The sequence below is a fragment of the Varanus komodoensis genome, unplaced genomic scaffold (genome assembly GCF_004798865.1).
Source record: "Varanus komodoensis strain SLA01 unplaced genomic scaffold, ASM479886v1 scaffold25, whole genome shotgun sequence".
In the NCBI taxonomy this organism is placed as follows: Eukaryota; Metazoa; Chordata; class Lepidosauria; order Squamata; family Varanidae; genus Varanus; species Varanus komodoensis.
In genome coordinates this window covers 3,715,503-3,732,845 of record NW_025335661.1, presented here as the reverse complement: position 1 = coordinate 3,732,845, position 17,343 = coordinate 3,715,503, and the positions used below count along the sequence as shown (strand labels likewise).

Sequence of the window (17,343 nt, the reverse complement as noted above, 5' to 3'; positions counted from 1 at the left end):
CTTACAGGACACCTATGTGCAGAATTCATGTGTGATTTTGTGATTTGTTATGAATGCATTTAAAATATACATTATAAACAGTTTCTTTGTTGTACTTTGCATTCATGAACATTAAAAAAATGCAGTCAATTCTATGATATGTATTTCAGAGTAAGAGCTCTTCCCGACAATCCATACAAACAAAGAACACATTGACAGTTCAAACAATATCAGTCAATGAACTCTGAGAAATATACACCTGTGGTCTATTATTTCCCAACTCCCACACTGCTGACCAACTGCCAGAGCGAAATTAGATATCCTATTTTGATGAATAAAGATAAGCAAAACAAAGAGATAGAGAAGGGACCACTTAGCAGTGCAGATAGATGCTACAGTCTTGTGAGAGTTATAATACGCTGAAAGAATTACAATATGCAGATGTGACTGTGCTCACTGTTGCATTCTTGGAAATATGGATGGTTTAATTAGAGCTTTAAATAATGAAACCTTTTTATCACATTGACAGTGAAAGTACCTGAAAGCACTGATTATCATGAACTATGACTGCAGCATGTCTGTCTTCTGTCATGCTGTAATTTTAACATGCCTAAATGAATTAGCTTCATAAACCAACAAAGAGGAGATCATCTTTAATCCAGTTTGTGTATTTTAAATTGCAAAACAAAACCACTCAAACACTCTGCACCAATTATATCCAAGGCAACTATGCATGCATCTTTATTTGCTGTATTACCTTTCTTTAGCATGAATCTATTCCAGTTGTCAAATATTTCCTACAATCTAAGATTTCACATTCTTTCCAATGTCATCATAAAAACGAATGTGTACTAAAATTGTCAGCATCACTTTCATAATGTTTTAAGCAAGCCAACTGTGCACTAATTTATAAATAGGGGGTTCAAAGACTAAAGCAAAATGGAAAAAGATTGGGGGTTGAAAACACATTTCAGATCTAGTAGGTAAGAAGCTGAGGAGCCTTTGGATGATAGAGTAGCCATTTGGTGTCTTAAATTATTTTATTTTGGTTGAAGAATCACCATGATTCCTCCATGTCTTACTCACCAACTGAATTGTTATTTTCTAATCTTGTGCATGAAATTTCATCAGTGCATTGCACATCACAGCTTGCATATCAACTCAGGGAAGAAGGCATATCAAGTTAAATTTCATGTACTTCAGAAGCAGCAAACAATTAAAATTCCTAATTGAATTAAAACCTGAATAAAAAGTAATTTAAAGATGAAAGCTCTTCTATTATCTGATAAAATTACTCTCCTTAACCCTACTTTGTGGTAATGTGCAAAGTCTATTTGTATACATTTTCCACTATATTACTGCATTATACAACCCACATATTTTCTGCACTAATTAGATAGGAATAAAGGTATAAAATGAGGAGACTTTGTACTAGAGTTACAGTGTAATTTAGTGACATGCAATCACAGTAAATTTTCATTTTGTTCATAATTAATTTTGCAGTTCTAGAATGAGTTACTTTGTCAACTAATACCTGAATAGGATTGTTGCAAGGCCATACTGTCACTTAATGTCACTTATTCTTCAGTAACTTCCTCCATAAGACCCAGTGACTTCCAGAAGGGACTCTAGTGAAAGATTCCTACTTAACAGCACAAGCCATTAGATTTTGCAACTGAGGGTCTCACACAGTGCCAGTCTGCAGCTTCACTATTCATGCACACACACGCAGATAAGTCCAAACATGTAAATGTTTAAACAACTGAAGTGCAGGAAAGAAAAAGCTCAGAATAAAGCTAGTCATGAACATTCTGGAATAAAAGGAGGGAGGCCACTTGACAGGAACAGGAAATGAGCAGCCTCATGCATCCTGGGAGGTATCTGGGTGATGCAATACTTCAATAAAAGCTTAATGTAGATCCAGCCAAAGTGTCAGACAGTTCTCTCCTGGGAGGATATTCAAAGACTGAATAGAATTGGGAAGGTCTGGATCAACACTGAAACTTTTGGAAAAACTCTAAGTGAGATTTTAGAGTCATGTGGCAACTGACTTGGAGGAGGGAATGCCCTTGGAAATCTAGAGCTTTAAGCGTTGGACAGGAACCTTCTACCATTTCAAAAATAGCCCCTAAGTGGGAAACTATGGCCTGTCAGATAGAAAGCCAACTCTTATCAGCCTCAGCTAGCACTTTCATGATGGGAATTGTAGTCCAACAATATCTCAAGGACCATAGTTTCCCTACCCTGTATCCATGCTCTACTTGAGACTCTTACAATGTCAGAATAGTCTAGGAACAATTGAAGTAACAGGTTATACAATTTTATCTGTACTCTAAAAACAGTTTAGGCTCTGCATGGATCAGCAGATTCATCACAGAGTGCCCTCAAGTAACTGGAATAATTTTAAAGGATTACTGTAATGAAAATAAAACTAAGTACCTGGTCAAGTTTCCAGTGAAATTCTGCAGGACGGAAGGTATCAGCTTGGTCAAAATCTTTTCGTAACAGAAACACAAGACGACAATTGTGCACATAAAGGGCATAGTGGTGTCGATTCATTTCTAAAAATATACATTAAGAAATGAAGTATATCTTATCATGGTTGTGTTTATTTAAATCAGAGTATGCATTCAATTTATTTATTTCATCTCCCAAATTCCCCAATGATTTTATACCAGTAGCAGGGTTAAGCCAGCTTCTATGACTGACTTTAAAACATTTTTCAATACTGACTTCTATTCAGCATGTTAAAACATGAGGGAAGGGTCAGAATATGCATATTTCAAATAAATGGACATACCTGTCTTATCTGAATTACACAGAATAGTTTCTTTCTCTGCTCTTAGTCCTGGACTTGGCCCATGCTTCATCCACATAGTGATAGTAAATTGATCAGTTAGATTCTTTGGTACAATTCCATCAGGAATTTTAGCTCCTTGCTTTCCATCAAACTTAAAAATCATGTCATTGCTGTCTATCAGAAGACCAGCTGTCCAGTTAGTCGCTGCACTGGGAGTTGGTAATAAATCAATGGTACCTGATGATGCACCTGCAGATGATATATAATGAACAGCTTGATGAGACACTAATGAGTAAGCCATTTATTTGAATTCATGGTATTCAGTGAATGGGAGGGATGGTAACTCACTTAGTCCCTCTCATTTATTACTAATGTGGTCTTATTACATATCAGTCCTGTAAAAATATATTATAGTTCCAAACATAAAGCACACACACAAACATAAACTAGGATAGCTTGATCTCAGTTTTCTTCTCTTCAGGGATCGACCTGTGCTTAGTGGCAGAACTTATCTTTTACTTGCAGAAAGTCTCAGGCTGAGTTATTTGCGTATTCACTTAGAAGGATCTCAGCAGCACAGGACTGAAGGAAGCCCTAGAAAGTCACTGCCAGACAGAAAACAGGGTGAGATGCAGTGGTGGTTAGACTTAATATGTCCATATAAGCCTGGAGTGAATATGCAGAATGACTCTTGTTTCATTTCAGCTTTACATCCTTTCTCTTAATATGAGGGCCATGACATGTTCTCCTCAGATAGAGCAGGGAGGTATCAAGTTATCATCCATTAGGAATTTCCAGGCCAGAGGATGTGGTGTTACCACATTCCTTGTATTTAGGTATTCCATCCAGTGAAGTCTTCACTGCCCCCATGCCAGAGGAACAAGTGGCTTCAGTACTGGGCAAGGAAGGACTCTTTAAGAAACACTGACAGCTCTTCGCAGGGATAGAGTTAACAGCAGCTTCAGTTCAGTCAGCCTTCATTAGGATCAGATGACCTCTGCATGTTGCTGGAATGAGAGCTTTTCTTGGGTGAATTCCAGCCACAGTAATATGTCTGCTGTTATGATCTCACACAGCCTTGTGTGACCAGGTCCTTCAAGTAAGTGCTGTTGTTCTTTATCTGCTTCCCATAGGAGTTATAAAATGAGCTTGAGCAACTTCTCAGTTTTTTTTGGCAACGTAGAGAATGATAGCTGTACATCAAAGGTGAATAACCTCTTCCAGCCTGATAGCTGCATTCCATTTTGGAGAAGCTTTTGGGGCTGATTTCCAGAGGTGGTTGGACTGAAGGCAAAGGAGGTGGGTGAAATGCCAAAAACGCCAACATATTTGAAGTTAAGTCTTTACTGCCAGTAACCAAGCCTTAGGAAAGACACTTCAAACCTTGAAAATGGGAGGAAATTATACAAAAGCTGTATACCAAATGATCAATGGTTGATGGAAAGGGAAGGGCTAGGGAAGAGGTTGTAGCTGTCCTGAGATGCTTGAAGAGATGGATTTAGCCCCTTAGTTCTGCACCATGGCTGCACATGAACTCCTTCAGTCCCTGTTGTGATTGGCCCTTCTATGCAACAATCTCCTGGTCATTTTTCACTAAGTGGTGATTCAAAGGTGAGTACACAGTGAAAAATCCTGAGATATACAAACCCTTCTCCATTTTACAATAATAGCATATTGGACGTATTAGTGACAGATTTTATTTTCCTGGGCTCCAAGATCACCGCAGACAGTGACTGCAGCCAAGAAATTAAAAGACGCTTGCTCCTGGGGAGGAAAGCTATGGTAAATCTAGACAGCATACTAAAAAGCAGAGACATCACCCTGCCAACAAAAGTGCGTATAGTCAAGGCTATGGTTTTCCCAGTTGCAATGTATGGCTGTGAAAGTTGGACCATAAGGAAGGCTGAACACTGAAGAATTGAGGCCTTTGAATTGTGGTGCTGGAGGAGACTCCTGCGAGCCCCTTGGACTGCAAGGAGATCAAACCAGTCAGTCTTAGAGGAGATCAGCCCTGACTGCTCTTTACAAGGTCAGATACTGAAGATGAAATTCAAATACTTTGGCCACCTAATGAGAAGGAAGAACTCCCTGGAGAAGAGCCTAATGCTGGGAACAATAGATGGCAAAAGAAGAAGGGGGTGGCAGAGAATGAGAATGAAGCAGTCGGTCTGAGCTTAAGTGGACTCCAGGGGATGGTGGAGGGCAGGAAGGCCTGGAGGAATGTTGTCCATGGGTTCATGATGGATCGGACACAACTTTGTAACTAACAACATCATTGGACGTATAACAAGGGACACCATTTCCCAAGGTATTATGTTTGTGGTGAGAGGATAGGCACACTGGTAATGTTCCTTGTCTCTTTTTAAAAAAGGAACACACTACTTTCAAAATTGTCTATGCAAAGAAGCAGGGTATCAGAAGAACCTACACGTTAGGTACCAAGAAGCAGCAATTTTCACAGTACCTATGATAAAATGAACTGTTGCACCAATATTTTAATCTCTGTTGGGATAATCTTGAGTGAGGGATTAAGCCCCAATAACTTCACAAAAGAATATTAGGTTTGTGCTAAATTTCTGTCTAGAGAGATCAATTTGTAAGTGCTACCTGCTGAAAAATTAAATTTTAAGGGCACAATCCTACCAAGATGATTGTGAGCATCTCAACTCAGAAGAGCAAGTCCACCCAACAAAGAGCAAAAGAAGGGGCAGAGATGAACTTCAACTCTGTGTTCCTTCCACACTTTGCATTTCAGTATGTAGCTAGTGTCAGCCATCTAGCAAGTGTATTTCAAAGGAGAAGGAAGAACGTCTTTAATGGCTTTGGGATACCTTTTTCAGGGAGGAGAAATGATTGGCCTGCTTTTTCCCTTTCCTACACTCCAAAGCATCCCCTTTAATTGCTTTCCAAGGTCACTTTCAAGTTGTTAGAAGGCAACTGATATTGTTCCTTCCATGACAGCTGCAAGGGGTGGAGAAAGATAGCTCCAACTCGCAGCTCCAAGTCACTGTCTCCAGCTTCAGAGCTGAGTATCCAAACTATCCTGTGGCTTCCCAGATAATGTCTGGGGAACACTGAATTATTTTCTTACCCGCATGTAGAAATTGGGTTTTCAAGTTACAAGTCAATCAATGCCTGGCAAAACATGGTGTTGGGTTCAGCTACAGAGAGGCTTTGCAGGATTTCTCCTTGGTGGCAAGGAACCTTCCCTGGTGACTGCTACCTTCTTTCTCCTTTTCTTCTTGGGAAGAGAAGGGAAAACTGTCCCTGATCAACAGGGTTTTTAAAGACTTCAAATCAGGTGTTTGAAAAAAGTGCTTAAGATGTTTGGGCATTGGACAGGAAAGCTAAAACTTTTTTTTGTTTCAATCTCAAGGGAATTTAAAACAGGAATAGAAGACATTTTCATTTTGTTTGGATTTTAATTTGAATTTGCTTAATTCTGCACTTTTGAACTAATGCACAAAACTCAGTTATCCTTCAAAATTCACATTTTAAATTTTGCAGTGGAATTCTCCAATTAAAAACTGCTCACAAAAATGTATAAATTTCTGAAAAATGCATATATTTTTGCAGCGTCAACACAAATGTCTGGAAATAATATTAAAATGCATTATATTAGCAAGAGTGTTTGCAAAAACATTTATACTGGGCCAGAGTGCACACAAAAATGCATGTAGTAGGAAGAAGGTGTACAAATCTTCATGCAACTCCTGAAAAAAATCAAGTTCAAGATACATTGAACCTACCATTCATTTGAAACATAGAATCAGAGCTCTAGGCAGCTCCAATCACAACATGCCTACCATGTGCACGTCTAGCCTATCCTGGAACAAACCTTAAGTTCTAACCTTAAGACTGGAAAAATGAGTAAGGAAGAGAATCCATAATACATAATTCACCAGTCACCAGTTATATCATTTATAAAAAAAGACAGAGAGATTGCTGTTTCCTAGAAATGTGAGTTATTTTTGTGTAAGTATTCATATTGCTCTGATTGTGTAAAGTTTCCAAATTAATTTGGTTGCAGAGAAGCTTCTGTCAATGTGATACCATCATTCTTATGCATGTAGCATAAAATAAAATGTTGCCAGTGGATAACAATGTTATACTAGTCCTTGCTGTCCATCTTTGCTTTATATGTAAAGCTGTGAATGCATTTTAGAGAAACAAATTCTCTCATTTTCATGACATTTTAATTAACAGCATTCACAAATAAGACAGCAAACATTTCTAAATATGTACAAGGACAGCATTTATTTTTGTGAGCACTAACTGTGGGTAATATAGCAGCTTGTGCTCCCTCATACACAGATGTTACCTACTGGAAAATATCATATTCAACTCACCCAGATGGCATAATCTATAATAAACATTGCAAAATAATGCTTATTGTCTGAAATTATGCCCAGCAAATAACACCCTTTTTCAAAAGGAATTATAGTTCCTTCAATTGGAATAAATTATGCTGTGCATGGAAACTGTTTTTTATTGCTGATATGGACTATTTGTCTGTGAGAAGTTTGTGTTATTCATTAACTCACTTTGCACATTTGGCAAAACACAAATTAAGCAGGTTCATAATGCTGGAGAATTTTTTCAGTTTTTGTAAGAAGCTGCCCAGCAGTTTATTAAGCTATTGTTTACGCATTTAAATTAATTTAAATATATGCCATGGGGAGGGGCTAAGATACAATATCTAATAAAGACCTCTGTTTCTTCCAATGGACTACTGGTAGGGAAATCCTTAAGTTCCAAAGTTTGTTTGTTTGTTTATTTTGTATAGTGCACAATAGAGGTAGCTCTCTGGGAAGTTTACAAATGAATATAGCTATCAGTAACAAAAATCCATTTGATCCATTTAAAATGTCTTGGAAAACGAGGAGGATTACAATGTTAGTGCTAGGCTGTCCACTTTAGGTATTGAAGCAAAGAGGGCAGGAATTCATAATCAGTTGAGCAGGAGGAGGAAAGATTGAGAATTAAAGAGCAAATAATATGTATGCCAACTTTATGATTAATTTCCAATGAATTCAAGATCTAGATTTAGCAGCAAGCATGCATTATCAAGCATGTCCTTAATTATACATGATTGCACAGCCCTTGACCAGAGTTGTATACAAAAATCAAAATGTTTACCACATAATTTTTGCAGAGATTTTTCAGAGTATGTCTCACGATCACAACCCTTCCCAATATAGTTGGTCTGCAACTCGATAGTCGTCTGGATAGAAGAAACAGGTCCATCACAAGTCTCCAGATGAATGCTAGGAAATAAAGGTATACTCCCAGAGCCAGGTTTGTACTGAATACGCTTACTCCAATCTAGAATGAAGGACAAGATTAATGTATACTATACTGCTACCAACAATATAAAATAATTTCCATCAGAATAGAATGTGTTATATTTTAGGTATTTTGCAAAAATAAAAAAGGAAGCAAGAACCAAATAGCCAGACTGAAATTTACCTTTAAAGACTGGCATAAAAAATAGTTATGTCTTGGTTTCTCTGGTGGAGTGGTAGGTGCAACATCCTACCTACCATCAGGTGATGGGATGCTTTAGGGCTGCCCTGCATCTCACACAGGATGCTAAAAGTTATATAGGGAAGGCCACTTTGAGGAAGTTAAACAAATCTGCCCTGATCCTGGAATGGCTCAAAATGTATGCTAGATAGTTAATTTCCATCATGTACAATTGAATGCACAATTGGCATTTACATCATATATAACTGAATGTTAACTCCCATCTCGTGTGTGTGTGTGTGTGTGTGTGTGTGTGTGTGTGTGAGAGTGGAGGGCAGCTTGTTTGCTGTACAGCTGAAATGGCATTAATTTACTGAAGAACACTTTTGAATTAGCATGAATTAATGTGCAACTATGATGCAGGCATGTTGTAATTGTTCACAATTTTTATAGCACAGTATAAAAACAAAAACAAATCAGATTCTTGTATAAGTGGAATCAAACACATGATTTACCCAAATTACTGAGACTTTTATGTATAGAATGGGATACAAAAGTATAAATAAATAAATATTATTTACAACCTGAAATCCTATCTGTATTTCATTCCCTTCCACTGTTAATGCTTTCAATAGTCCTTGGATTGAAATAATCAGTTTATTATGTTTATTTTGAGAGTTAGCTAAAGTCCCCAGAAGATTGATTATTCTGCTATCAGAATAACTGAATTTGCAATTAAAGTTATTTAAAATCCAGAGTCAGTCAATCTCCTATAAAAGTTAACATCAGTGTCAACTTTTATGCAAGTATAACTTGCATACATTAACAGTATTATAAAACTGCATATTAAGAGTTTTTCAGATTTACAGTTCTGACTTACTAATCCAATGTCTGTTCAGCCAGATGTCTGGTGACCCAGAAGATTTAAACTGCCAACAGTGGAACATGCTGTATGTACCACACTGACCTTTTAAACTGTGGTGTTTTATTTTCAAATCTTGGAACCTGCAAAGTGGTCCAGATCAGAGACTTTGATTCTTTCAAGTAATTGTGCATTAAATTTAAAGAATGCATGTATTTCAGGTTGGTACAGTGTGTTTATGGAAATATATTAATTAATTGTCTCAGAAATTCGTATGTTGCAGTCAATTCTTTAAAGTAATTTTTAAGCAGATCTATTAATCTGCACATTTGGATATTTCATTCCCAGACAAAGCACATTTCTAATATGTTCATCAAATCAGTTCAACTTAATTCTGTACACATAAGGCTACAGAAAATGAAATAATTCAGATCCAATACTCATTAACTTTAAGGTTTGAAGAAACAGCAATATGCTCAGATTATTTCAGAATACAGAGTTAAAGCTATAAATCTTGTTTTGGTTATGGCCAACTCCTTAGTTCACTTTTAGACCATGTTCAATGGATAGGGTCACATGTTACAACAAGCAATGCTTGTTTTAGACTGTTGTCTGGTCATGTTGTCTGGCCCTAGCAGTGGCATTTTACTGTGACTTGTTTTAGGTCCAGAAGCCATGACAAGAAACAATAGTCTGTTTTATGGTTTCTGCAACTGTTTTATGGTTGCCTGCTGTGAAGTCTAGACCCAGTAGCTCCATTTTTTGGTTCATGGTAGAAACATGTCATAAGGTCACATGAAATAAGGGGCTGGAATCCTCCTTTTGTCCTTCCAGTCCTTCTGCTTTCTGGAATGGATTATGTGTTATTAACCCAGAACATTTTGGCTTGGATCAATAACAGTACATCACATGTGCTATCTAGATTGACAGTTGGTTCCAGGAAATGCATCTCAGTTACATAGTTTACAAATACTCAGGGCTTTTAAAATGATTTCTCTTTGCATTTTCTTGCAAACAAATAAAGCCTTAAGAGTACATTTATTTGTGTGCGCACACACACAGATATAAGTCTAAAAGATATAAAGGACATCTTGATGGTGTCCTTTTTTGAAACCTGGATCAAAAGAAAACAGAACAGGGTCCAAATAAATAGCATTTTAAGGCAAATGAAGTCTGGAATGAGAGCCCAAAATACCCAGCATGTACACTGCAAAATGCAGATGATGGGCTTTGCTTTTAATGTTAATCATGATTATGAAGTTGTGGAACCATATGATAGGATATACTGCCTGCTGAGCATATGTTTAGTCAATGATTAATGATTGTAATATATTTTAAGAACATCTTGATATTTCTTCATTCTTGAATATATTATTCCATAGAAAGCCATTTCAAAGCACAGCACATCAGTAGATCAGAAGGTCACATAGTTGATCTCTCTAAGATAAGCATGCTTTTTCTTCTCGTTGTGAAAGTTCACCACACTGCAGAATCCAGAGCTTAGAAGAATTGAAAGACAAGTGCTCAAACTCTGCCCTTCAGTAATTTATTTGTTAGTGCTAAACCTGTTCTGAATTCGAAGAAGAAGAAGAAGAAGAAGAAGAAGAAGAAGAAGAAGAAGAAGAAGAAGTTGCTTTTGCTATCTTGAAAAAAATCTAAACTCTCTCACTCTGAAAGTCAAAGTCCTTCTTATTCTTGCTTGCATTGTTCACACCATAGTGCCAGGGAAGAGGACAGTCATACCCAGGTGTATCTTGCCGCAGGCGTATATGTGCAGATCATCATCACAAGCCACCCTCACAGTTTGCCCACTAAACAGAGGTATAAAAAAGAAACACTATGCCAGATTTATATCCCTATCCATTAAAGACAATGCAGATGGCTTGTGTTCTGTAAAATCCCTTTTGAGCACCTGGAAAAATCACAGTGGATTGTGACCTAGATTTTTGTTTTGTTTTTTTACCTCAGATGCTCTTATGTTACCTCTACATTGATCCCAATGGAGTATTAAGTAGGTCATACTTGATGCTTGATCAGTCACAAGCACTAATGCTTTTTTAAAAAAGCAACAAAAATCTTTGGCTGATATCACACACTGGATACATACCACCTGAATCAAAAAGCAGCCCAACTATCCTTTCCACTGGAACAGAAAGTCTTACCATGTAGTATACAAGATAACCATTCCATATTCTATAGAAATTTGTCATTCATGGCTCCTGAGACTGAGTCAACACAGTATAACCCACCAATCCATAAACTTTTACTTTATAGCTATATACTGTATAGCCTGGACCTGGATACCAGAGGGAGCAACAGATAAATGAATGAATGAATCCTGAGCAAATGTGAGAATTATCAGTAAGGTACTCGTGGATCACAACTCAAAGTGGGGTTCCCAGTGAAGCCCACAAAATCATGCCCAAACCCAGAATAAGGCATCTGGGACAACTTGTGTTTCATATATACTTGTGCTGTATAAACTTCCTTTCTTCCAAAATAAGCAGTGTCTTTCCTATTTGATTTATATTATCCAAATGCTGCACAGGGAGTGGGAAGGAGGGAGTGTGACTGGGTTATGAACTTATGGACTGGTCTACCTTATAATTCTAGTATTTTTTTTAAACAAGGGGTTCCAGTCACTGTACATGAGGGGAGGACAAGAACAAGAAACTGAGAAGCAATTAAACTGTATCTTAAACTGGTTTTCAGGCATGAATATTTAGGGGTTGCATGCCTCCTAAAACTTTGCAGGTTTCTTGCTTGGAGGCACCTTTAGCGTACCTGCTATTTTCTACAAATAATTTGTTCTTCTTACTGCTGATTTTATATTTTATATTCTACCTATTCCCAGTACTGGGACTCATTGATCAAAAAATTGTGAGAGGGAAGGATGGGAGAAATGAATCCACTCCAAGTACTAGCGAGCTGCCATTTACTGTTTTTGCCTTTGTGTCCCCCCAGTTCATGCTGGATGGGGACCGATATTTGACTGCTTAAACAAGAGGAGCAGTAGGCTGCAAAGGCAGCTTTTCCATGCACTGAAAATGCAGGGCAGGCCCTGATTTAGACAGCCATATAAGCCATTTAGACAGACATTCAATGGCACAGTTCTATGGGTTTGGACAAATAAAGTCTTGTAACTCTCAGCATGGATTGCTTAGCAACACTGGGAGCTGTGGGACTTTTTCTAGTTAAACCTAAATAGGATTGTGTTTCAAAGGTAAAAAAAAACTTGTAACTGGAACTGAACAGTTTTAAATTTGTTTCAAACTTATTTTAAAGTGTCTCTCATTGTCATATGCTATAAGAATGTATGCCAACCAAAAATTGAATTATAAATTTCTACATGTCTACAAAACAATTATTGTTTTTCAAAATTACAACAGAATCAGCAACATTTTGTTTGTTCAGCAAAATGTATCCTCAATTTTAAAGAAAGCAATATATACAATTCCTACCTTGCCATCCAGGTTTACATACAGGTTTGACTTCCACTCGTACCACAACATCTTCAGTCGCACGTTTTTGCCCACAGTCAAAAGCTGTTACCATTATTTCATACTCATGCTGTTTGTCATAACTCAGCTTCTCGGTATTCCTGATATTCCCTGCAGGTACAATACAGGACAATAAACAGCTATTGGTTCATTGTTAAGTTATTAGGTTGATGCAATTGACTGCAATAAAATATATGGTCATTGCTTGGAGTATATGAAAGGGTATCAAAGAACAGGAAGTCGGGGTGGTAAGCCGGAAGAGGAAAGGACTGACCTTTTCAGACACCTTTACTTTTTCTTTTCTTTTCCTAAAAATGCTTTAGACACTGACAATAGCAATTCTGTCTTGCAGAAGAAGGGCCCTTGGTCTTGGGACTGAGTTCATCGGGCATAAGAAGTAAAACATCACCCAGGCATAATTAAATACTGAAGATAAATATTCAGTGAAGTCCCAGTGAAAACATGCACATATGGTCTATTCTGGATTAGGGATTATCCTTTTCTTGAGAAATGCAGGTGGAAGGAATATGGCAGATGGCAGATTCCTTCTACAGCAGTAGAAACATGCACCATGACCATAAAATATACCCATACAACTGCTTGGAAACACAGAGTGCTGGGTAGCACAGTAGAACAACAGTTTCATGCTAAAATCTATGCACTGGCAGACCATGAACATACTTCCACAACAAAACTTTATGTTGATGATGGGGCTCCCATTCAAAGCAACTTGAAAGGGCACTAAAAACAAGAGCACTAAATACAAGCATTGAACCATTCACATTGCCAACAATGGAATACAAGATACGATGGAATTTGGAACCCAAAACAGAGCATATTACACCCTCACTGCAGGGAACTCAGTCAGATGACAGGGTACTGTGGCATCTTTTGAACACTCACTTATAAGAGTATGCCAAACAGATAGGCCAAACAAACTTGTGCACATCTCTGGAGCTTACACACCAGAACTACTTGTTATCAATGCAAAGAGCTTCAGTGTACCCACCATGGGGGAAGTGTAATCCAATCAGGGGGAAGGCTGAAACCTGCGCACTGGCAGAGCACTTTGGTAGCACCACACTTTCTGACAAACACTGGCTACTGTGAGCGGCCATTGCAGGCCATGCGTTCCAGCTGCTGATCATTGCTTATTATTTTTAATGTCTCCCTTTGTTTTCCAACTGGTACATTAGACAGAATCTCTCCTGACCACAAAGGAGGCATGATTGACTGTGATTACTAGAATATTCCTAGGTTCTTCTCTATGCAGTCACCTACCTATATGTTCCATCAAGTTCTGCCACTGTTATAAACTCCATGTAATATTATTCATATGATTGGCATGCAAAGGGAGCTTTCAGTGACAGGACATCAGTTACTGCTTTATCAATAGCACTTTTATAAGGCAGCTTTTCCTAGCCTGGTGCTCTCCAGACAAGAACAGTATTCTCAACCATTAACCATACTGGCTAGCAATGATAGTCTCAGACATCTGGGAGACAAGCAGGTTATAGAAAGTTTGTCTATGGTTTACATTACACAGGCAGCCTGTTTTAACATAATAAAGATTTCAGTAAGAAGACCCTTTGTCTTGATCTACTTCGAAAGTGTAGAAAGACCAGCACACAACATGCCATCATTTCACCACGTATTTATTTAGAAACAAAGCTGGTAGACCAAGATATGTTAAGCCTTAAATTCCTCAGGTCCCCAACCACCAGGTTAATGCACAGAACATGCAAAATTATCCTAGACTTTGGTCCTGGTTCACAAAGGCAGCTATGATTATTGTGAAAGAAAATCAGCAATGTGCTAGGAACAGTTGCCTTTTCAGTCCCTTCCTTCATCCAGTACCTTCATTTCCTCCTCTTAATCTGGAAATGATAGTAGGTAATAAAAGCACTTCAAGACAGCCATGGCCTGGTCTGGGAGAAGACTGGCCCATAATTTAATTTAATTTAATTTAATTTACTGGCATTACTGAATCAGTACACATGTAGAAACAGAAGGCCATTGTCTATTTAACCCTTTTCACTCAAGAGCTTATATTGCTGCCTATGTCCCTTTCTGGATCCTTGAAAAGTCAGCAAAAGCATGTCTTAGTCATCTTTGACATTTGATCTTCAACACTGATCTTATTGGGGTGGGGTGGGTACCTAAGTGTGGTAACCAGATGTTCAAAAACGTATGGGTGGTACCCAGTCCACTCTGATATAGTAGTCTCCTATTATAGGCACATCTCACCTCACTTTCCTTGATGACTCTCCTGTACTATTTCTTCCTGCCAAAGTTATGCACAGCACTTTATGTGCATGTACCTAAGGAAACACTCCAGTGAAGGTGAAAAGCATGCCCATCCTTGGGAAGTCTGGACAACATAGGTTTGAACAGAACATGATCAAGAGGAAGAGGAGAATTATGTAAGCAGCCTTGAGTTCCTTGAAGGGAAAAAATGGAGGATATGAATATTTTTAAACAAACAAATATGAAAAAAAATCCTTCCCAGCCATCAAACAATTGATGAACTAATGCTCAGGAAATCCTTGATCCCTTCATGAGCATTGCTCTGGGCAGTGTAACCAACTATGAAAAACCCATGTGTGGAAAGGCTTTATATAGCCATTGACAACTTTTTGCAAATGTGTTATTCAAAACCTTGCATGACTCTAGAAATCCCAAGTATTCCATGTTTGGCCCTCTATCATCTTCCAAAGGCTAGAAGCATTCATTCAGAGTGAGATTTATTTTGCAATACTTGGGAAACTTTCTGATATCCACATCAGCCTACTATCATCAGCAGCAAAAGTAGCACTCTGGGAAACTGGTCTCCTCCTTACTATCCCAGGAACTAAGTACTCCTACATCTGTGAATTTTCAGGAGCAGACATGTTCTTTAATCTCTCCTATGATGAATCTGACCACAGTTTTGTACTACCAGCTGCAAAATAACATTCTGCAGCAACAAAATCAACTTGACAGAAGCATAAATGTGACAAATCACCTGTCCTACCAACAAAGAAATAGCAGCAGTCACAAAAAATGGGAGGTAGTAAAGGGTGTAGAAACTGCAATTACACTTTCTTAGAAGGCCTTACAATTCTAAAGCCATATCTGTAATTAATGAGTTTGGAGTTTTAATTCAGGACATTTTTGTTGAATGACAGTTCCTTCTCAAGCTGAACCTTGGAAATGTTCACTATCCTTTTTTATTATGTGTACCAACAGATTAAAGCTTTCTATAACCAACAAATGTTTAATCTTCCTCATTTCCTGAAGCTGTGCTCATTTTAATAATGTGGTCAAGTGCTATGCCATATAGTCTGCAATTTGATTGAAGCAGATTGGATAACTTAGTGTGCAACCTCCCCTGTCTAAACTTGCATAGGTTTGCACCTGAAAAGAGTTTACTCAGAATTAGTCAATACCGTTACTCCTTGACTGTCTGAATAATGATATTTTTTAGCCTTGAATCTTCAAACGTCATCATCTTCGGCAAGTCTCTTGGCCTTCATATGGTGCGTGTGCATGAATGCATTTGTAAAATAAAGTTAAACAGCATGCAGAAGAAAATACTGGAGACACAATCCTGTAACTCTGTTCTAGGCATTCCTATGTCAATACAGGACAACTGCCTGAGATCCATAATAACAACAGGTAGTCCAGCAGAAGAACAAGATGGACTAATATTGTCAGGAGAGACAATGGTTTAATGCAAACTTGCTTCTTACTATTTTTATCTGCTATGATATTCATCCTTCCTTGAATATTCATCCTACCTTGAAGGAAACCCACCAGGTGAGATCCCCCTATTTTTCTGTACAGATCACATGCTGATTATTTATAGTAAGAGTTTTCTCTATTATTGCTTCTGCTTTGAGATGAGAGAGCTCAAAATATTTATGTTCTATGCTGTCCAGCAGCCGAAGCCCTCTGTGTAGTTCTTAGGCTCTGTGCAGAAGAAATGCGAGCATGCTGTTGATATGCCCCCATTCAAATTTCACTATGTTTCTATGATTTCCTTCCACTGTGACAGTCTAGGTCAGTGATGGTGAACCTTTTAGAGACCGAGTGCCTCTAAACTGCAACACAGAATCCACTTATGTATCACAAAGTGCCAACTGCAATAAAACCTGAATGCTGAGGTTTTAATTTAGCAAAAAAACAACTCATACATTATCATCTTTTGTCTTAAAAGAAAAACACAATAACAGAGAGAAGGAGCCATGTTCACTTTCAGCAACCCCAAGTTGGGGGACGCCAGGCTTGCTTGTGTCCGGGTGCATGCATGCACTCCCTCCCTCCTCACCCCCATACCAGCTGCAAGAGCTTTGGTGGTGCTTGAAAATTTACCGGAGGGCAGAATGGGGGAGAGGGACATAATTTAAAGGTGAGAAGAGGCTATTGCTGATCCCTTCCATGCTTCTGTTGGGATCTTCCTCGAGGTGACCCCACGGTGCTGCCAAGCCTTGGTGAGTGGGGTTGGGTGGGGAGGGGGGTCCCCATCCCATGCCCACTCCTCTCGCTTCACAGCAGTTCCAGCTTCCACGTTTCCTCCTTTTGGCCTCCCTCACCAGGAAGCGCCATATCGATCCTGGGCACCCTCTCTCTCCTCCTCCCTGCTCCAGCTGCTGCTGCTGCTCCACTGCCTTGACCCCATCACTCACTCCCTTCACCCAGCTTCCCTCCTGCATGGGCACTGGCCATGTCACTGCACTAGGAGGGCAGCTGCTCAC

At 38.5% G+C, this 17,343-nt stretch overlaps 1 protein-coding gene across 1 annotated transcript in view; it reads right to left on the bottom strand.

The window, feature by feature from the left end:
* Positions 1-17,343, bottom strand: part of CLSTN2 (calsyntenin 2) — a 253,636-nt gene that overhangs the window by 68,546 nt on the left and 167,747 nt on the right. The window contains exons 5-8 of the mRNA XM_044432738.1: positions 12,569-12,718; positions 7,919-8,104; positions 2,780-3,028; positions 2,419-2,540 (exon numbers count right to left, since the gene is read on the bottom strand). Coding sequence (XP_044288673.1) covers positions 2,419-2,540; positions 2,780-3,028; positions 7,919-8,104; positions 12,569-12,718 — 707 coding nt within the window. The remainder of the gene's footprint in view (positions 1-2,418; positions 2,541-2,779; positions 3,029-7,918; positions 8,105-12,568; positions 12,719-17,343) is intronic.